Genomic DNA, 17,834 nt, shown 5'->3' on the forward strand with positions numbered 1-17,834 from the left:
TCGATATGTCCAAATCACAAAATGGTTTGCGGCAACGCAAAGGGAACACAACCCCCAAGGGGGCCCAGCGCTCCAGGTCGCCAGCGACGGATTCTGACAAGACTGTCAACGGAGAACACGTTTCCAACGGTACGAGGGCAGAGGAGGTCGTGTGGGGCAAGACACCGAGCGGAGAAGGTTAGTTCTTCTATTCGTTATCTCTATAGAATTGTATATCTGATATTTGATGGTCTAGTCTTCCGCGTACCGACCACGCACGACGTCCTGACCACCCTGTTCGACCCTAGATATCCAAAGAGTCATCTAGACATGCTTAACTTGGGCTTGCTTGGCTTGCAATTGGTCCTGTTCTTTTGGTTGCCGCGAAATCTTGGCCGGATCTTCTTTTTCTTCTACTTTGCCTTCTGGCGTGCAGCTTATGATGCAGGTCTTGGCTGGGTGCTCACGAAGCAGAGCAAGAGGAAATGGATTGTGAAGGAGGTTCAGCGACGTGGTTGGCTCGATGAGAAACGTCGTCCACTGGTTCGTGACTGGATTCGAAAGCAGCTTCAGGACAAGATGGGCAAGGACTATTCGTTCGACGTGAGTTTGATCAGACCTGTCCTGCTCTTTCGCGTAATAATATATCTTATTTTAGGAACTGCCCTTGGAATACAATACCTGGTTGTTGTTCCGCCAACTGGTAGATGTGATCCTCGTCAAGTGAATCCTTTTTGCCTCCGCTGTACCTTCAATTTGCTTAACCCTCTTTCAGTGATTTCCTGTCCTATTGCATGTTCGCCTTTTCCTGCTTCAGGACCCCTGAGGGCCTCTCGTTCATCGTCCATGTGATGAGGTCAGTGGTGACGCTTATCAAGGCAATTGAACCACCACTTACAGGCTCCGTAGGTGGCTTGGTGGTATTGCTCTCATCGGCTTCAACTTGTGGGTCAAGACCGAGGCGCACAACGTCGTGAAGGATTACGGATGGTACTGGGGTGATGTATTCTTCCAACGTGGAAACCTTGTCTTTGACGGCGTTTTCGAATTGGCTCCCCACCCAATGTACTCAGTTGGTGAGGATCTTGATACTGCCGTATATTTCGAATTCAAGCTTATTTATGATCCAGGCTACGCGGGATACTACGGATTGTCTCTCATTTCTGGAAGCTATGCCGTTCTCTTCGTCAGTCTCGCAGCTCATGCGGCGCAATTTGCATTCCTCGTTTTCTTCGAGAACCCGCGTAAGTTGGACTTTCCCCGGTTACTCGCCAAACACCTTACCAAAGGCCGACAGACATCGAACGCATGTATGGGAAACCCAAGGCAATCGCAAAAAGGACTCCGATCACCACCCCCGCCCGTTCCGGACTGAACGCTGTCGCTTCTTCCAGCACTACTACAGGTTCCTCGACTCCCGTTGTAGAAGACGAGTCGACCCCAGCGATCACGGAAGGAGATACTGCTACGACCGAGACGGAGCTTGAGACGGAGATCGAAGACACTGTTGTTAGCAATGGTGCCGCGTTCCCTAATGTCACGAAACCGTCGTCCACGCTTGGCTCTAAGCATTTGAAACAGCGACAATTATCTATCAGCAGTACGGGCTCATCCATCGGTGAACTCGACGAGGAACTCCACAGGCCCCAAGCTTTCAAGGCACCTCCCCAACCACAGAGGAAGAAACAGAAGATTCTCTCGCAACACGATCTGCTAAACAAATATTTCAGGCGTGATGCTGTTGTCCTACGAAACGTGGACCTCTTCAGGTCAGGACCCTGCTCACTCTCTTCCTTCATCGAATCCGGGAGCTGACCAACATCTTATCACAGAGCAACCGACGCGATGTTGGTTTTGATCATCTTCTATGCGGCTGTGATTACCTTCATCCCTTCGGTCGGTCCTCGAGTCATGCTCGCACTTCACTTTATCCATGCCTTAACCTGGCTCGGGATCCACTACGTGGGTCTTGGATTGCTGCTTCGTGCTCAAAGTCAGAGCAAGTTCCTTGTACGGCACTTCTTGAAGAACTACCACTATCCTGAGAAGGACGCGGTGCAAGGTCCGATAATCGAGGCCTTTAGCAACTGGAAGGCCATCTACAACCTCAGCTTGTGCATGAAATACGGTCGGTTACTCTTGTTCATCTCCGATGTGACATTATGGTTTTCTGACTCCTTTTCGTTTACAGTTTCTTGCCTTGGTGTGGTCTGGAAAACGTATTCATTACCAAGTGACTGGGCCGTCGGAAATGAACTCTTGTGCCATACATTGGGAACGGTGCGTGCTTGGCGGCGTTCAGGATTGCGGAAACAAGTAATCTAACGCGACCCTTCTGTTACAGCTCCTTGTAGGACTCCACATCTGGGCTACCATGGAATCGTTCGAGGTCCTCGGCGTGTTTGGTGAGCCCTTTTCTCCTCAGCGATTGTAGATGGAATAGACCTGACATGTTTGGCCCCTTCACAGGGTGGTTCTTCGGCGACTTTTTCATGGAGGAGTTCCCTGCCCACCTAGAGTACACTGGAATTTACAGGTACGTCAACGGCCTGTGCATTGCAGACGGCTCGGAACTCACCGCAGGTGCATGCTGTTAGATACCTGAACAATCCTGAAGCCATGGGTGGCGCTGCGTGGTTCGGACTTTCTCTAATCAGCGGTAGCAAGTTGGTTCTCGCCCTGGCCGTGGTCAGGCACCTCGTCAACTGGTGGTTCCTCACCACTGTCGAAAAGTGCGCCCCGATCTCTCGTTCCCGCGTAGCCCTGACTGACCACTTTCCGCAGCCCTCACATGCGCAAACTCTATGGTGATTCCCTCCGCAAGGACGCTGGATTTGTCAAGGTCATCAAGAACGTTGCCAACAAGAATGCAAAGATTCTTGAATCTCGCGCTGGCAAGCATGTTCCGGAGCTCAAGCGTGTTGTCAAAGAGGTCAAGGGTACGATTGACAAGGTGTTCGAGGAGACCGCTGAGGCTGTGGAGGACTTCCTGGCGAAGTGTAAGTGGCAACGCCTCATGCTTGATACAAAAACATAGACCCTGAATGCTGTCCTTGTTCTGCTTCCAGCGGGCCCCAAGTTCTCGGAAGTCGTTCAGGATACCAAGGTCCTTTTGCAACAGTCCCGAGAGAAACTGGTTATCACGTATGTTCTTGTGCTGTTCGGATTGAGGGATGGCCGCTGACGTTCATCTATCCATTTCAGCCGTGTTGCGAACGATATCTCGTCGTATGATGCTACCAAATACAATGTCTCTATTGTTCCAAGCTCCACCACCGGTACTCTCGCATTCCATCTCGGCGAACCTATCACGGTGAAGTGGGAAGCACCTCACAACCATTCCCGCAAAGACTGGATCGGCCTCTATCGGGTATGCTGCGTCCCCTATGTTAACATCTTCGTACACCGTTGTTGACCGGAACGATTAGGTCGGGGCCAACAAGGACACCCTCGTCACGAAGACTTCCGCTATGGGCATGTGGCTGCCCGTCCATGACGAAGAGTGGGACGGCGACGTTCCGCTGGGTCTTGAACGTGCCCCTTGCAGCAACCGCGAATCTCAGACTGGGACGATCACCTTCAAAGGCAACACGTTGCCTTGGCTCGTGGGCCGCTACGAGGTAGGATGTCAAGCCTGAACATACAGGAATCAACGTCGCTGATCCTTTTCATTCCAGATTCGATACCACCATGACGGAAAGTACAACGTCATGAGTTTGGACGGACCTTTGGAGATCTATGGTATGTGGCGGTTTTGCGTGTACCCTTCCCGCGAGGTCTCCAATACTGAATTCTATGGGGAAATTAGTGGACAAACCATCGGATACTACGTTCTCTTCGGTCCGCGAAACACTCATGCGCGTTGTCCCTCTGTGCTTGGACTCTGATCCTTCGTTGATGCCCGCTTCATGCAAGAGAACGAGTGCTCCATCCTCCTCCTCGGTTCCCAGTACACCAGCCGCAGAGGGCGATCACGATCCTGAAGTTGAAGACCGCGATCCTGACGACTTTACATTCTGGTCCGAACGACAGGCCAAGCGGATTTCAGCGGCGATCAAGCAGATCTTTGGTGTGGACTACGCACCGGAGGTCATCGTCGCGGATGCGAACCTTACGATCCTCGCTAATCGAATATTGGCTTCTACGGAGCTGTTGGGTCGTCCGGAGACGTGAGTTTGCCGCCTCTCACCAGCTTTGCCTGGGTTAGGCTGGTGCTCATGTTGTCCGCGACATCCGATCTCTGTTCGGTTGGCGACATGACATTTGCGATCATGATCTATTTCTTATCTCTTCTGCTCTACCATTCATTGCATTCTATTGCTTCGAGATTCCATTTTTCATGACTCTTTACGCTTCATAATATACACTCCCATATCTTCCTTCGCCATTGTTTACCACGCCCATTTGAATGACATTGTGTTTCCGGATTTGAATGTCCCCCTGTGGTGCGTCCGAGTCGTGCGCCCATTTGAGGCAACCGAATTAACGTGAGTGCGGTGCTGCCTCAGAGCCTTTGTTCGACCAGGGATGCCCACCACTTAAGCAATGTATGTGACTTAATATCATCGACTTTTGGAGCCAGCTAATCATGGTGAAACTCCGTGTCCTTGAGTGCCGGGTCAAGACATCCTTATCTGTCCTCAGCGCGACCAAAACCAGGCACACGAGGCTTATTTTTCTATGAAGTCAGAAGACATGAAAAATGAAATCAATTCATTCATTAATCCCAACTTAACCGACTGTTCGCATGCCCTGTTTTTCTGAAACCCGCTCGTCAAATCACTTCCCAGCGCCCAAAGTCTATCCTATTCGAAGAGAGCGAATTCCAAGACTGGCAGTACGAGACACATCTCGACAGGTCAAACTCCACCTGGTCTCTCGCTTGATGGATTGGCCCTGACGGATTGCTTCCTTTAGGCCTTCATCCCGCAGCAAATGAAAGTTATCTATCCGAGTTGCTGTTGACTCCACTCCGCTGCTACCTGGCGGCGTCTGAGTCGTGCTGTTCGCGGGTGGGAGGATTAAATCTTCCGTCATTTCGTCAATGCTTTTCATTGTAATGCAACAATGAATATTTCGGGCGGTAAGTCATTGACTTTTTTCGCTGGAGATTGGACAGCGAGAACTCACCCGTGTAGATGGGATGTATACAAGTCACCGAAAGAGATGACAAGGCTTCGCCTTTCGAGGAGAAGGGAGTGAACCGGTTTTGGATCGATGGGGCGACCTTTGCCGGTTGAGGCGGAAGAATCAGTGGGCGACTCTTCTCCACGATCCTTGTATTGATAATAATGAAAGACACATTGCGAGCCTAAGGTCAGTGTGGCAACCACAGGGTGGTATATGGGCCCGTCTTCGTGAGGCTAATGGGAATATCGGAGTTAGAAATGGGGTCTGTCTATTTCCAAAGGAAGTTCGGATTTGAGCGATAGCCTTACCATAATACCCTGCCCTGGCCGATACTGGCGCCCGAGTACCAGTTGAAATTGGAAGTCAATGGTCGACGTTGAAAATAAGAGGGTGACACACTTACCTCGTTCATAATGACGTGATTGGGTTCCTTGTGAGGAGAGTCGGCGAAGACGCCCGTCTCCTTGATTCTCGAAATGATGTCTGGACTGATTGATGCTGTTAACAAAGGAAAATCTAGAGTTGTTAAGCTTACAATTTACGAATGAAGTCGGGCAGTGGCTGGCCGTAGAGTATCCCTTTAGATGTCACTTCCCCTCCTGGTAATACGCTTGAGCCTGCGTCTAATTTTGTGCCCGAGTAAACGTACCCCAGATTTGGAGTCTTGAGACGGTTATGAGTGTTCATTGTGTGAAAAGGCTCTCTAAAGGCATACTTACCGTCGGTTCGCGAGCACCTTCCATTTCTGTTGCGACGATTCTTGGATCTGAGGGATCCGAGATTCCGGGTTATTCAATTCCACCGCGGGTGTTTGATTATCGACTCACTTTTCGAATGATGTATGCTTCTTCTTCCTCCTATCCTGGATATGTGAGAGAGGCTTATTTTGCCGAAGGTCAATTCATGCGCACAGAGATGAACTCTGGAAGGTATTTCACTCCGGGAAGCACGCAATTCTGGGCAGAGCGCTGATCTTGAGGATCCCCAACGGTCTTGACGACGTTGTCAGCAGGCAGCCTAAACTTTGTCCATTTCAACCTACCATTGTTTGAACAGCTGTACGATGCCCTGCTGGCTCGGGTAAAGTCTGGTTCAGCTTCAATTGTGGGTGGGCAGAAGCGGGCGACGAAGTGATCATCGGCCAACTCCGAAGGTTGAAACTCAGAAGCCCAAAGTTCAGTTCAAGGCGACTGCCGCGAAGGGGACTCAAAGTACTGCCATTGCGGATCGAGTATATTGAATACAAACACGTCAAGATAAGATTGTACATTCGAACATAGACTCTAACGGAAAGTGGGGTTCCTTCAACTGGGTGCACCGCCATTAAGTTCATATTCGCATAGGGTACTACTCCGGAGCGGGATGACATAGAATCGAGGGTATCGTACGTGCATAATCACTGTAGGGGTATAGAAAGAATGCTGGACCGAAACACAAGTCTTGAGTGATGGGCTGTATCTAGGAACGCGTGCTGGAACTGTGAACAGTGAGAAGATAAGTGTCAGCGTTTGGTATGAACGGTAAGCGACACTTGGGCCGTACACAGGAACGTAGTTACATGCGAGGTCCCTCTTGTTGCAGTTGCTACAGGAGGGGCGACCTCCATCGCATTTAAGCTTTCTCCCTGTGGACAGATGTTCAGAACGACTGTGATTCGGACAACAGCACGACGTGTACCTCGACAGAAAGTGCATGCCATAGGTGTGCGTCGAGGAGTCCGGGGTACAGTTGGAATATTCCCCTGAGATACAGATGGTGAGGTTCATGTCCATGCCGACACAGTAGACGATGCAGGTAACGCTCTCCTCACCGCTTCACGTGGGCCAACCTGGTGAGTGGGTCCGCCTTGGTGCGATGTCATTGTCGTGCTTTAGTTGAGACCTTGAGTGAGTGTGAAAGGGAAATCGGGTAGTTGAGCGATGGAGGCAGCTCTTGAAAAGTCTCCCATTATATATCCAGCCGGAGGCTGCCACATAAATAATGACTTGAATACACTTTGCACAGCCGACTTAATCACCGTTGTCGATGGGGATGCCTTGAAGGTTTTGCCCACAGAACCCTGCACGCTTATCGGAGCTTCGGGCAATGGGTTTGAAGATTCCTTAATCGGAGGGTTGAAGAAAATGGTCCCTCAGGCCTCAGGGCTCTGTCGTGCACGGTCTCCACAATTCACAAACCCTTGATATATTTAAGCATTACCATTCACTTACGATGATCTTTCTCCGAGTATTCGATCATTATGTTAACTTTTTCGTGGCCCTAGATCGACTTGTACGAGAATTTAGTTGTATTTCCGCGAACATCATCGTGATCGGAGAGTGGTTGTGTCCGCTCTCAGTAAAGATGATATAATGTCTTTATCATAGCATCTAAGAAACTTGAAGATTTGTCTGGGCTTGGTACAATCTATTCCACTGGTGTTGGTGGGCGTTGTTTTGAGGGTTGAGTGTTGAGGCCTTGATGGCTCTGACACGAAAGTTCCCTATTTGCTAAGTCGCAGTCCAGATTTATACCAGCGGTCAAACACGGGAGTGTCGTAGACATGTTCCTCCACCATGCTAGAGGTAGCCCTGGATATGACAATCGCTTCACCCTAAAAGTGAGATATTCATGGTCTAGAAGAGGAGAGCAACGTGTTGTAGAGAATCTAAACCTTTAAATGCTGAAACCTCCGGAACCGTGTGTGTGTGTGTGTGTGTCCTACGGTTGGAGAAGGACGGGTAGGGCTCTCCGCACAAGGCACAGACCTTGAGCCATACACGATGGGAGGAAAGGGGTGACATACCATGCCTATCCATGCCACAAGGACTCCTCGTCCTTCCGAACTAGTGCATAACGACCCCTCTCTCAGTTAATGTGCTCGGCGGGTATTACCCATCCCGATCTTTGACCTTGGTGTTATCTGAAAGAACGCGGCGGCATGTCATTCACGATTGCAACCTTTCCGACTGCTGCGACCTCGTTAATGTCAATCTTGCTGAAACAGATTGCCAGCGACACGAAGGTACTCATACCCGTAGTATGAGGGCATTTGCTCAGTGCTCACCAAGTCGGTCCCAACAAACTGCCATGCGAATTCATGAAAGAGGGTCCACACTTTTGCTACATTGAAGGCACCAGGACATCGTTGCCGCGAACATCAAGCTGAGATTCGATCCTGCCAAACGGGGACTAAACAATTGTCCCCTCGAACCCTTCACGACCTGGTGGATTTCGCTTTGGGTAACGAACTTCGAAATAGGTCGACTGACGTCGAGTAAATCTTTCCTAGACTGGTATCCATCTCCGGCCTCAGATCAAGAGGGCAATGCCACTATCAAAGTCAGCCTGAGCTCGAGTCAATGCTTGAAACGAGGCTGCAATGAGGCCTCGTCACTGTGGGTAGGGACACGATTTGGTACTCAGAAAGCACTTTGGTCGTTTCAAGGTTGAATGGATTCCCAATTTCGTCGGCGGCGAGCATTGGCGTTGCCTCGATTCTGTGAAGGAAGTAGCTATAGACTCCCAACCGAACGGATGTTGGAGCGGCTTGAGTGGGGCTATGTGCATCAAAGCAAAGGTTGAATGTTGAGCAACGAAACTAACATTGAAAGAGACCGCACCTTGGGCGTTCTCCAACTGCATTCCTGTCCTTCCCGCGAGACTGCTTCCTGTCCATAGAGAAGGGTCTTGCACGGGAGAAGCAGTGTGATAAGTTGCCGTCAAACAAGATGTGGACCCTTCCAAAGATATCGCGGGCCTTGAATGTGGGGTTGGGAAAGGCGAGCGCCCACCTTCGCGGCTCGCTTGGAGAGACGAACTCGAGGATGATGTGTCGGTGTAGACTAGATATCTCAGTTACAGAGCCCTTCGGTAGGCTGTCGGAAGGTACACACCTCAAGGCCAAGTTCCGTGCAATAACGTCATGTCGTGAATAGAATACCCATTGGCGCCGAACGTTGAACCTGCAAGCGCGTGAGAAGGTGCAGTAAGATGCGACAAAGGGGATATATCCAACCGAACCTGCGCTGGCGAAGGGTGGGGATTTTGGCGGTGTGGAAAGCCTTGAGATTTCCATCGACGGCCTGAAGGGATGTTTACCCCCTTTCCCGCAATGGAATTGCCTCATTGTATTATTGGGAATAAGGTTATACTCGGGCTCGATGGCAATGGCGGGGATCACTGGGAAGCTTGAAGCGTGCGGCAGGACTTTACGGTGCCATGAGACGCAACTCAATTATTGGAAATTTGCAAATAGGTTACCTTATTTCAATGGGGAAAGTGCGGGAGAACCGTGCTATGTCGGTGACTAAGACTAGTACCCATGAGCTCTAGCCATTACAGACGATAAGACCCGCCTGCCTTTGAACGACGCTTTTATCCTTGGTGGGCAAGGACCTCTGAGAATATCCGAGGAGCCGGTCATAGAACTTTGAAGAAGTTGAATCGAAGGACCTGAGCTTCGATCAGAATCAAGGCAAGCCTATTCTATGTAATCTAATCCACCTCGGGGACGGGCATCTTGTATAGCCCCGTTGAACACGGGCAAGAAAAGCTTGAAAGTGACGCTCTTCGTTATAACTGATCTGTTGGGTTGAGCATGGCGGTTCCCGCTTTATTGGTGGCGTTACGAGAACGACAGGCAATGTTCAATGAAGCCAGTTTGCGTAATGGCAACTGGCTGCAGCAAAGCAATGGGCAGGAGAATTTAGAGAACCTCGACAGAGGATGTGTCTACGAACTTCTTGGCTAGGATTCCAACTGAGAATGCCAGGTATGATCCTACTCGGAGATACCCGAAATCATCTTTGCGTTGTGGTTGAGTGACCCTCAGCACTGGGCATTAAGCGCCGATGACTGAGGTTAATAGATGGTAGGCGGCTAGGCTGGATATTGGCGCCTTTGGCTCTGTACAGCGGGATCTTATGAAAGAATGGATTTATTTGGAATGTCGTCCCTTTAGCCTTCCTCCCGCTGGCAACTCTAATCGTGGATGTCGAAACTGGCTCTGCAGAGTCGTCCAATCTTGGTCCATTTGATGTCCTTGCAGCACGGTACATATACATTTCACATTTGACCCCCCTGGGACACCTAAGAAGTCGTTCATAATGCTAGTGTCCCCTCGCAGCTCGCAACCACACGACTCGGGGATTTTGACATGCTTGGCTGCTTCGAATTCGGCTGCTGGGAAACTTGGACTCGGAGACTGTTGCGCTTCGTCGAGCTTCTCGTCATAGCTAGCGGGCCCCGTGTGCTGAGTGCCTCTGTTCTCACCTCGTCTCCAGCTGTCCAATATCGTCAGCCGGTTTTGAAATGCGGCCCTCGGTGCGGCGATGTCTCTGGGAGCCGTTCATATATAATCCCGTCGCGACAAGACGTGTACTAGTGTCCTTCTCAACATGTCGTGGATGCAGGTTCTCGGGATTGGAGCTGCCTGCTGGCTCCTATACCAATGGGTTTTATTCCATATCACCAAGCGCAAGGTGAACAGCACGTCCTCCATCATTGGCTTTCGCTCTACTGACCACGCAACAGCTTCGACATATCCCAACCGTTGGCTCAGATGGCTTCATTACATCCTATATCTCAGCCTGGAAATTCATGGTCAATGGTCATCAAATGATTCAGGAAGGCTATGAAAAGGTAAGCCTTGTACTTTGGCCGCCGTCAAAGCGAGCTCACGACTCCGGTGATGGCAGTACCCTGGCAAAGCCTTCAAGGTTCCAACACTTGTGACACCCAATCGTTGGCTGATCATCGTCAGCGGCACCAAATTAGTTGAAGACTTCCGAAAAGCCACAGAGGAACAACTCTCCTTCAAGAACGTTGCATTCGAGGTAAGCGACTCTCAATGGTTACTATCTAGCTGACATGCCCATCGTAATGCAGCTTCTGCACACCGATCATCTTTTTGGGACGGCGAATATGCGCACGGAGCCGTATCACATTGACGTCGTCCGTGGACCAATGACAAGAGGGTTCCCGGGACGTTTTGACGAGATCAAGGAAGAGATCCACGAATCCTTCTCCGACCTTATGCCGCCAAGTGACGGTACGTGTGCGCATAGTCATTCTCAACCTCAGTATCCAATGGACTTCAGATTGGACGCCCTATGCGATACACAGCGCCTTAATCCCGATCGTGTGTCGAACAAGTAACCGACTGTTCGTTGGCCTACCTCTTTGTGAGTACAAATTCCTAGTGCCTTAAGAGCTTTCTCACTAATGAGCATTCTTCTTCTCTAGGTCGTAATCCGGAGTACCGCAGGATTCAAGAAAACCTCACTATTCATATCTTTGCGGCAGCCAACTTCTTGAATGTCCTACCAGCATTTATGAGACCGTACGGCTGAGTGTTACCCTGTCGTCCAAGGCCTAGCTAATTCGCTTCTCAGGCTCGTTGGCCGCCTAATCACCAAGTTCCCCGCGGATAACAAGAGGCTTCAGAAACACTTGGGTCCCTTGATCAACGAGAGGATCGCAATGGACGAAGCAAATGGACGCAAGTGGGAAGGTCGACCAGTCAGTTTAGCCCTTGTCGACTCCTGTGTTTCGCGCCAACTAACGAGTACCGTTCAGAACGACCTTATTTCGTGGTTGTTGGATCTTGTTCCTCCTGAGCTCAAGAACCTCCCGGACTTGACTCTACGAATCATCTCAATCAACATTGCCGCCATCCACACCACTTCTATTGTAGGGAATCTCTGCACCCGTTTTAGAAATTCGATCAGGACTAATAATACCCCGCCGAGCAGACGCTCAGCAATACCCTCTTTGATCTCGCACCCCGCCAAGAGTATATCGAGCCTCTGCGCAAGGAGGTAGAAGAGATTATTGAAGAGTATGGCTGGACGAAGGAGGCTATGGGCAGAATGCGCAAGTTGGATAGCTTTATCAAAGAATCCAGTCGTGTTTCTGGATTGGCATCTCGTGCGTGATTTCGTTCACTATTCACCACTAACCTGGGCCCTGACCGTCACCTTTAGTGTCTGTCACTAGGAAGTCCATGACAGACTACAAGCTTTCCGATGGGACTGTCCTCCCAGCCGGGTTCCGAGTCGCTGTGGCTGCCATCCCGACCCACCTTGATCCCGTGCGTTCGATCGGTGTCCTCCCCTGCCGAATTTGTTCTCACAGTTATCCTAGTCCGTATATGACGACGCCGCAGAATTCAAGGGCTTCCGATTTGCCGAGAAGAGGGAAGGCGGTGAAGAGTTCGACCACCTCCGTCACCAGATGGTCTCCCTCGACCCCAACTTCTTGTTCTTTGGACATGGTCGTCCCGCTTGGTGAGTGAACCTTTACCAACCAAAGTTATCTCCCGTACTCAAATGTCTACTCTCACTCAGCCCTGGTCGCTTCTTCGCCGTCAACGAGGTCAAAGCCATGTTAGCATACATCCTCATGAACTACGACTTCAAGCTGCCAGAAGACAGCAAGACGCCGCCATCACCCCACTGGTTCGCATCAAACCGAAGCCCTAACCAGTTCGCAAAGATCTTGTTCAGGAAGCGTCAAAGGGCGTAGGGACACTTATGCATTTCGTCGAGAACATCATTTCAATACATACGTGTGCGAGAAAGTTATGTGGTAGTCTAGGTGGTTATCAATTGCGGGTGGCAAGTAGATCCGGTGTGTGGAGTAGGATATGGCGAAGGAGGAGATTCTCTGAATGAGGTATCCTCGGAACCTTTGAGGTATCTGTCCCACCGGCGTTAGACTTTCGAATGTCCTCACACGGCACCTTGGACAAGTTCGAGGTATTCCCCGCCCCAGGCGACAAAGATTTCTTCATGTCAGCCCACACATTCCCCAATGCCCTCGACGTCCTGGATTTGCCCTTGGTACTGCTGGTACGGCGTTCAACTCGCTTCGGATCTTCAGCAGGGCTTGCATCATGCCACTCCCAATTGATGTCCCAGGTATCGTAGAAACCGTGAAGAGAGTCGGGGCTCGCATTGGAGAGATAGAGATATCTGACCACTGCCGCCCATGCACTGTCCAATGCCCCTTCAATCCACCTAATAAAGCGTTAGACTTGTCAAAGTGCAAATGTTCAAGCTCACCCATGGCGAACGCTCAGGATCTCGCCTGCCCACTGAAGTCGACCATCTGCTGCAGGAGCGTTAAGAGCGCCATAGATATGGGCATACTGTCCGGGACCAAAGGAACCATAGGCACCTGAAAGCTACATCAGAAACGTTCTCCAGGGCACGAAAACAAATCCTGAAAGCCATACCTCCACCCCAAGCATTATGATTCCAATTAAACGCATGCATCTCAACAAACTGTTCCTCCAGAACCTTGACATCAACTTGATGGATCGTCGCCAAGTTCCTGAGTACGACTTCTTTGAGTACATCATCCGCCCCAGTGTCGATCAAGTTTCCAAGCTTGTTGGCATCGTTGGTCCAGCAGTACGAAGCAATCAAAACTCTAGACGATTGGCCTTGTCCATACGAAGGATAGACGATGGTGCGAATAGGCAGGTCAGTGTGCGACTGCCCGCCAACCTGCTTATGCTCCTTCCACCACGCCGTCTTGAACAGAATCCCGACCTTGGTGGCCGGCGTATACCCCAGAGACCGAATGGCGTGAGCCTGCCGAAGGCTGATGTCGAGCGTGGAAGTATCAATACGCGCAAAGTTGGGAAGGGGCACCGTGGAGATGACATGCGAATAGCTATGCTTCTTCCCTCCCGAGGTCACAACCACAAGCGGCGATTTCTTGTCCTTCAGGTCGGAAGGATAGATTGCGGTGACGGGCGAGTTCTTAATAAAGACCTCGGAAGGCATGCCCTCGATATTCTTCGCCCACTTCTTGATCTTGAGCAGACACGCTTTGGGCAGAACTGAAGCGCCACCACTAAAACGCGACAAGTCAGTCTACCAAGAAGGGTCCTGGATCTGATCGACAAACTCACTCTATACAATGCCATTCAGGCTGAGGACCAGCCTCAATTTCACCAAACGCCAAAGCCTCCAGCACAGTCTCCGTGACACCCCGGTCGAACAGCCCAGACCCCTGATACGTCTCCATCCAATCAACCACAGTGACTGAAAGCGGAGTGGCGGGTATCCCAAACCGTTTCTGCAACCCCTTGCTCGGGATATACTTGAACTGCAAATACGCTCGCACCGAGTACTGATCGTAATCGCGTTTCATCTCCTCCCAACCCTCGCCTCCACCCGTCTTCGCGTCCTTCAGGAGCAGCTCGCCCAGAGGGTTGATAAAGTCACTCCAAAGGGCATTGGTACCACAGTCGACGTAGCATTTGGGTATTCCGAGCTCTTCAGCGTTGAAGCTGGGGTTCTTGTCACCGGTGGTCGCATGGATGCCGTTGTAGTAGAGTAGACTCTGGTCAGTCCTGATGATGTTGTCGAACAAGTCTATCTTGAGAAGATCGAATAGCTTTCTCAAGCGGGTATGTGCGCCGGTCTGTCCCTTGGGTGGAAGAGGGAATCGCATAGGCCCAACATCCTGCGAGGCAACCGTTAGTACCTCCAATAATTCGCAGATCGAGCTGTCGGTACTCACAAAATAGTCGTACTCATCGCCCTCGTCGAACTTGTAGGTAAGACAACGCCCACCCACTCGATCCGAAGCCTCCAAGATCTGGAATGGAATACCACACTGCGCCAACTGGAGCCCAGCATACAGACCAGCCATCCCGCCGCCGATGATACCGACAGGGATAACACCGTCATGCCGAGACTGCGTGTCGAAAGTCGGCGTTGCGTGGTGCCGGTTCCATGCAGCACTGGCTTTCGAAGCTAGCGACTGGACAGGCGCAGCGCGAGCCTCTAGAAAACCGTGCATATCCTTCGCAAGGTTGCGGCCATATTGTGCAAACACATCGCCTTGGTGTATGGTGGACATTGTACCTCGAAAAAGCGACACGATTAGAAAGTGTGGGAGTAGGGCAGGTAGGGAGTTCTGGTTTGCTCTTCGACTGCGAACAAAGTTGACTTTTAAGGCTGGCGACTAGGTGAATTGAGACCCCATGAGGCGCATCCATTGTGGATGCGAAGACCTGGACACCGCTGGTTAGCTCAATTCGTGGACCGGCCATGGTCTACCCCATAGCTCGAGCGCACCATGGCGTTGTTTAAGACCCTAAAGGGAGAGTAGCCTGGATCCTACGGCCCCGACGCCACAGGCGCGACTCCATTCGACATGACGTGAAGACGCCGCTGAAGATCGACTGCTATCAAAAGCCCTGGTGCGATGTCAATCCTGTGGTTGCCAGAGACAAGCAATGCACAATGAGAATCAAGGATGCTTCCTTCGCCACAGCTCGATTTGGGGTAGCGATTTTCCTGGACACGCGATACCAACGCGATATACTCGAGCGCATCGACGAGAGGTAAGGCTGATATCAGAAAAATCTGTCAACAGGCAATGGTGTTGGTATGACAGTCGATCGACGCCAATGGTCAAAATCACTCACTACTAAGTTGAAGAGCACCAGATCATACAAGCCCCCATTTGAGACTGTTCCGTGCACATACTGCACACATGATCTCCAGTATGGCTGGAATGGAGGCAATTCAAACCAGAAGGCTATTGCCACTGAATATGAACTCCGTTGAGAGAGAAAAAGGGCGAGACATATGCCTGCGCGATGAACGGCGACCATCTACAGCGGCAGTTTCGATTCCCGTTGCACCGGCAATCAACTCCTGTTCGAAGGATAGAAAAATAGGAATTCGGATGACCATAGGCGAAGCGCAAGCGGAGATTAGGGTACATTCCAATCATTCAACGTCATTCCCTCCATCCTTCACAGCTGGGTAAAACAGGAGTTAGATAAGACTAAACGCCAACCTAATGGCCCAGAAAGAGGGTATCAGTGAGAGTAACGTTTTCGTGGTGGTTTGGCGAAGCGAGGAAGAGCCCGCTATGCATGTGCCCCGTGGCCGTTCTTTGGTCACCAGTGTCCGCGCGGGAACGAGAGTTGTCGACGTATCCGAAGGTGCCAAATTGGACCCGTTGTGCACATAGACAGGAGCCATGATAGGCGGGATGACGGTATCAGGATACTCGTCGTAACACTCCTCTTGAACGGGGTTATTCCCTGGCAGGGAATCAAGGGTCCCCAATGCTATGTACAACAGTTAGCATGGACAAGTCCAACCAAACAGCTCAACGCACTAGGTTCAAAGATAGCCTCGGTGATGTAGCACCGACGACTGTTATCAAATGAAAATATCCCCCGCTCTACACAGCATGCTGGATCACCGAATGGATTGCAGTTGCACTCGTCCAGCGCTCTTTGCAGCACGCCAGGTTCCCAACCGTTGAAGAAGTCTACCAAATAGATAGAATCAACTTGCGATGACAGTAAGGGTATGTAACCGATTGTATACCTGAATGATAACTATAGCCTGTCGGGTCCCCGTTCGAGAATCTGAGAGAAGGGGATGATGAGGCCGAATACCACACATGACAGCTGAGGCACATACACGAAGGGCTGTTTGAAATTCATAGCTTCATGGCGAACGTCATCGAAGCCCTGCGTGTACCAATACACCTGGGGAAGAGATCATTAAGCACAAAGTGGCAGATTTGGGCCGGTGGGCTCACTTCAAGGAATATCCGAGGTAGCGTGACAGGGTAGGCGGGGTCAAGACAGGTGCCATTATCCGGACCAGTGGAGAGAAAAGCGACGTGCGACTTGTGGTCCTCTGAATCAATGTTCTATTCGAGGTAAGCCCGCGTCGTGGAGAGTAGAGGAAAACTTTACCTCGCCGTCCCAACAACTTGGAAAATTCTAAAGCAGGGTTAGATCTAGCGTGGGTACATATATGTACCTGCTTACTATCTCTGCGCGGATGCCGTTGGGACACCTATGGTCTGGAAGTTCATTGTATCGCACAGATTCCCCTTCGAAATTCAAGCAGAGGAATGTTACGGCTTGCTGGGCAAAGCTGGAAGCGTTGAGGGTTCGAAGGGTGGGGTCGCCTAACGGAATTGAGCACTTCGTACGCGACTTTGTAGGATGTTAGCTCACCGGACATCATACGGAACTGTGATTCGGAGATCAGTTACCTTGCGTGACAAGAAGTTAACAAGCAACGCACATTGTCAGGAAAAGCGGTTGTTGCTCCTGGCTCATCCGAGTAAAGGTAGTCTGGGTATTCTGTGTCAAAAGAGTCCTTTTTTTATATCCATGAACATCCTCACAGCTGCCAAACGAAACGCTCAATGGATTTCAGCGAGGGCGAGATAGGGGCGGTACTCACATCACAGGGCTGCCATCGACGCTGGTAAAACTGCCATTCTTCCACCAGAAGTAGAGGTGCTAGAAACAGCGATGAGGACTCCAGATTATAGCCCAGGGCGTCGCGACGTACAGGATACCAATAATTACTCTTGTCCTCAGCAATGGGTATGGATGTGCATTCGCTTTCCCTCAAAAAGTCAGTCGTCAACTCGAAGCCAAAGTTGCTCCCGCCAATCACTGCAAGTCGCGTTCATTGAAATATTCATCCACAGCGGCGGTCGACGTACTCACCGCTATGGACGTGCGTCCCCACTCGCCCAGGCCTCACGATTGGGTCGAGTCTCTGTGTAGTCAGGATATTGTCTACCAGATCAATCAGCTTAGGACCATGGCCCAGTTGTTGTCGTACGCACTTGCACCCATTAACCAGTACCCATAGGTGTTGCCCGCCATAATCGCTGGTATAAGAAGCTTCATCGTCGAGGTCGAATGCAGAGATTGGGATTCCATTTCCGAGTTC

At 50.8% G+C, this 17,834-nt stretch overlaps 7 protein-coding genes across 7 annotated transcripts; 2 read left to right on the forward strand and 5 right to left on the reverse strand.

Moving 5' to 3' along the window:
- Positions 1-5: 5 nt before the first annotated feature.
- On the forward strand, positions 6-4,152 carry CC1G_01636 (phosphatidylethanolamine N-methyltransferase; the record flags this gene model as incomplete). The annotated part of the gene is made up of 18 exons (XM_001833907.2): positions 6-177; positions 236-582; positions 638-702; positions 755-835; positions 889-1,055; positions 1,110-1,223; positions 1,277-1,748; positions 1,812-2,107; positions 2,171-2,259; positions 2,324-2,384; positions 2,449-2,515; positions 2,577-2,711; positions 2,764-2,978; positions 3,048-3,123; positions 3,184-3,349; positions 3,408-3,599; positions 3,657-3,720; positions 3,788-4,152. The coding sequence occupies 18 exons, from the start codon at positions 6-8 to the stop codon at positions 4,150-4,152; spliced, it is 3,144 nt and encodes a 1,047-aa protein (XP_001833959.2).
- A 627-nt stretch (positions 4,153-4,779) lies between these two features.
- On the reverse strand, positions 4,780-6,154 carry CC1G_01637 (hypothetical protein; the record flags this gene model as incomplete). Its single annotated transcript, XM_001833908.2, has 8 exons — positions 4,780-4,981; positions 5,110-5,342; positions 5,513-5,597; positions 5,645-5,708; positions 5,829-5,875; positions 5,937-5,971; positions 6,021-6,101; positions 6,152-6,154. 8 exons carry the CDS (start codon positions 6,152-6,154, stop codon positions 4,780-4,782), a joined length of 750 nt encoding a protein of 249 aa, XP_001833960.2.
- A 259-nt stretch (positions 6,155-6,413) lies between these two features.
- CC1G_15270 (hypothetical protein) lies at positions 6,414-7,347 on the reverse strand (the record flags this gene model as incomplete). The annotated part of the gene is made up of 4 exons (XM_002910316.1): positions 6,414-6,586; positions 6,652-6,733; positions 6,920-6,954; positions 7,320-7,347. The coding sequence occupies 4 exons, from the start codon at positions 7,345-7,347 to the stop codon at positions 6,414-6,416; spliced, it is 318 nt and encodes a 105-aa protein (XP_002910362.1).
- Positions 7,348-8,400: 1,053 nt separating this feature from the next.
- On the reverse strand, positions 8,401-9,217 carry CC1G_15271 (hypothetical protein; the record flags this gene model as incomplete). Its single annotated transcript, XM_002910317.1, has 2 exons — positions 8,401-8,422; positions 8,712-9,217. The coding sequence occupies 2 exons, from the start codon at positions 9,215-9,217 to the stop codon at positions 8,401-8,403; spliced, it is 528 nt and encodes a 175-aa protein (XP_002910363.1).
- A 1,270-nt stretch (positions 9,218-10,487) lies between these two features.
- CC1G_01638 (cytochrome P450) lies at positions 10,488-12,615 on the forward strand (the record flags this gene model as incomplete). Its single annotated transcript, XM_001833909.2, has 12 exons — positions 10,488-10,571; positions 10,624-10,731; positions 10,788-10,925; positions 10,978-11,140; positions 11,190-11,273; positions 11,335-11,431; positions 11,484-11,610; positions 11,668-11,781; positions 11,844-12,018; positions 12,075-12,181; positions 12,235-12,377; positions 12,438-12,615. 12 exons carry the CDS (start codon positions 10,488-10,490, stop codon positions 12,613-12,615), a joined length of 1,518 nt encoding a protein of 505 aa, XP_001833961.2.
- Positions 12,616-12,694: 79 nt separating this feature from the next.
- On the reverse strand, positions 12,695-14,967 carry CC1G_01639 (amine oxidase; the record flags this gene model as incomplete). Its single annotated transcript, XM_001833910.1, has 5 exons — positions 12,695-13,109; positions 13,155-13,269; positions 13,328-13,953; positions 14,012-14,568; positions 14,626-14,967. The coding sequence occupies 5 exons, from the start codon at positions 14,965-14,967 to the stop codon at positions 12,695-12,697; spliced, it is 2,055 nt and encodes a 684-aa protein (XP_001833962.1).
- Positions 14,968-15,893: 926 nt separating this feature from the next.
- CC1G_01640 (hypothetical protein) lies at positions 15,894-17,791 on the reverse strand (the record flags this gene model as incomplete). Its single annotated transcript, XM_001833911.2, has 14 exons — positions 15,894-16,192; positions 16,243-16,398; positions 16,458-16,498; positions 16,554-16,621; positions 16,675-16,788; positions 16,835-16,861; positions 16,910-17,052; positions 17,102-17,117; positions 17,172-17,221; positions 17,275-17,291; positions 17,334-17,392; positions 17,445-17,551; positions 17,606-17,677; positions 17,728-17,791. 14 exons carry the CDS (start codon positions 17,789-17,791, stop codon positions 15,894-15,896), a joined length of 1,233 nt encoding a protein of 410 aa, XP_001833963.2.
- Positions 17,792-17,834: the final 43 nt, after the last annotated feature.

Source organism: Coprinopsis cinerea (genome assembly GCF_000182895.1).
Source record: "Coprinopsis cinerea okayama7#130 chromosome 10 map unlocalized cont3.10, whole genome shotgun sequence".
NCBI lineage: Eukaryota > Fungi > Basidiomycota > Agaricomycetes > Agaricales > Psathyrellaceae > Coprinopsis > Coprinopsis cinerea.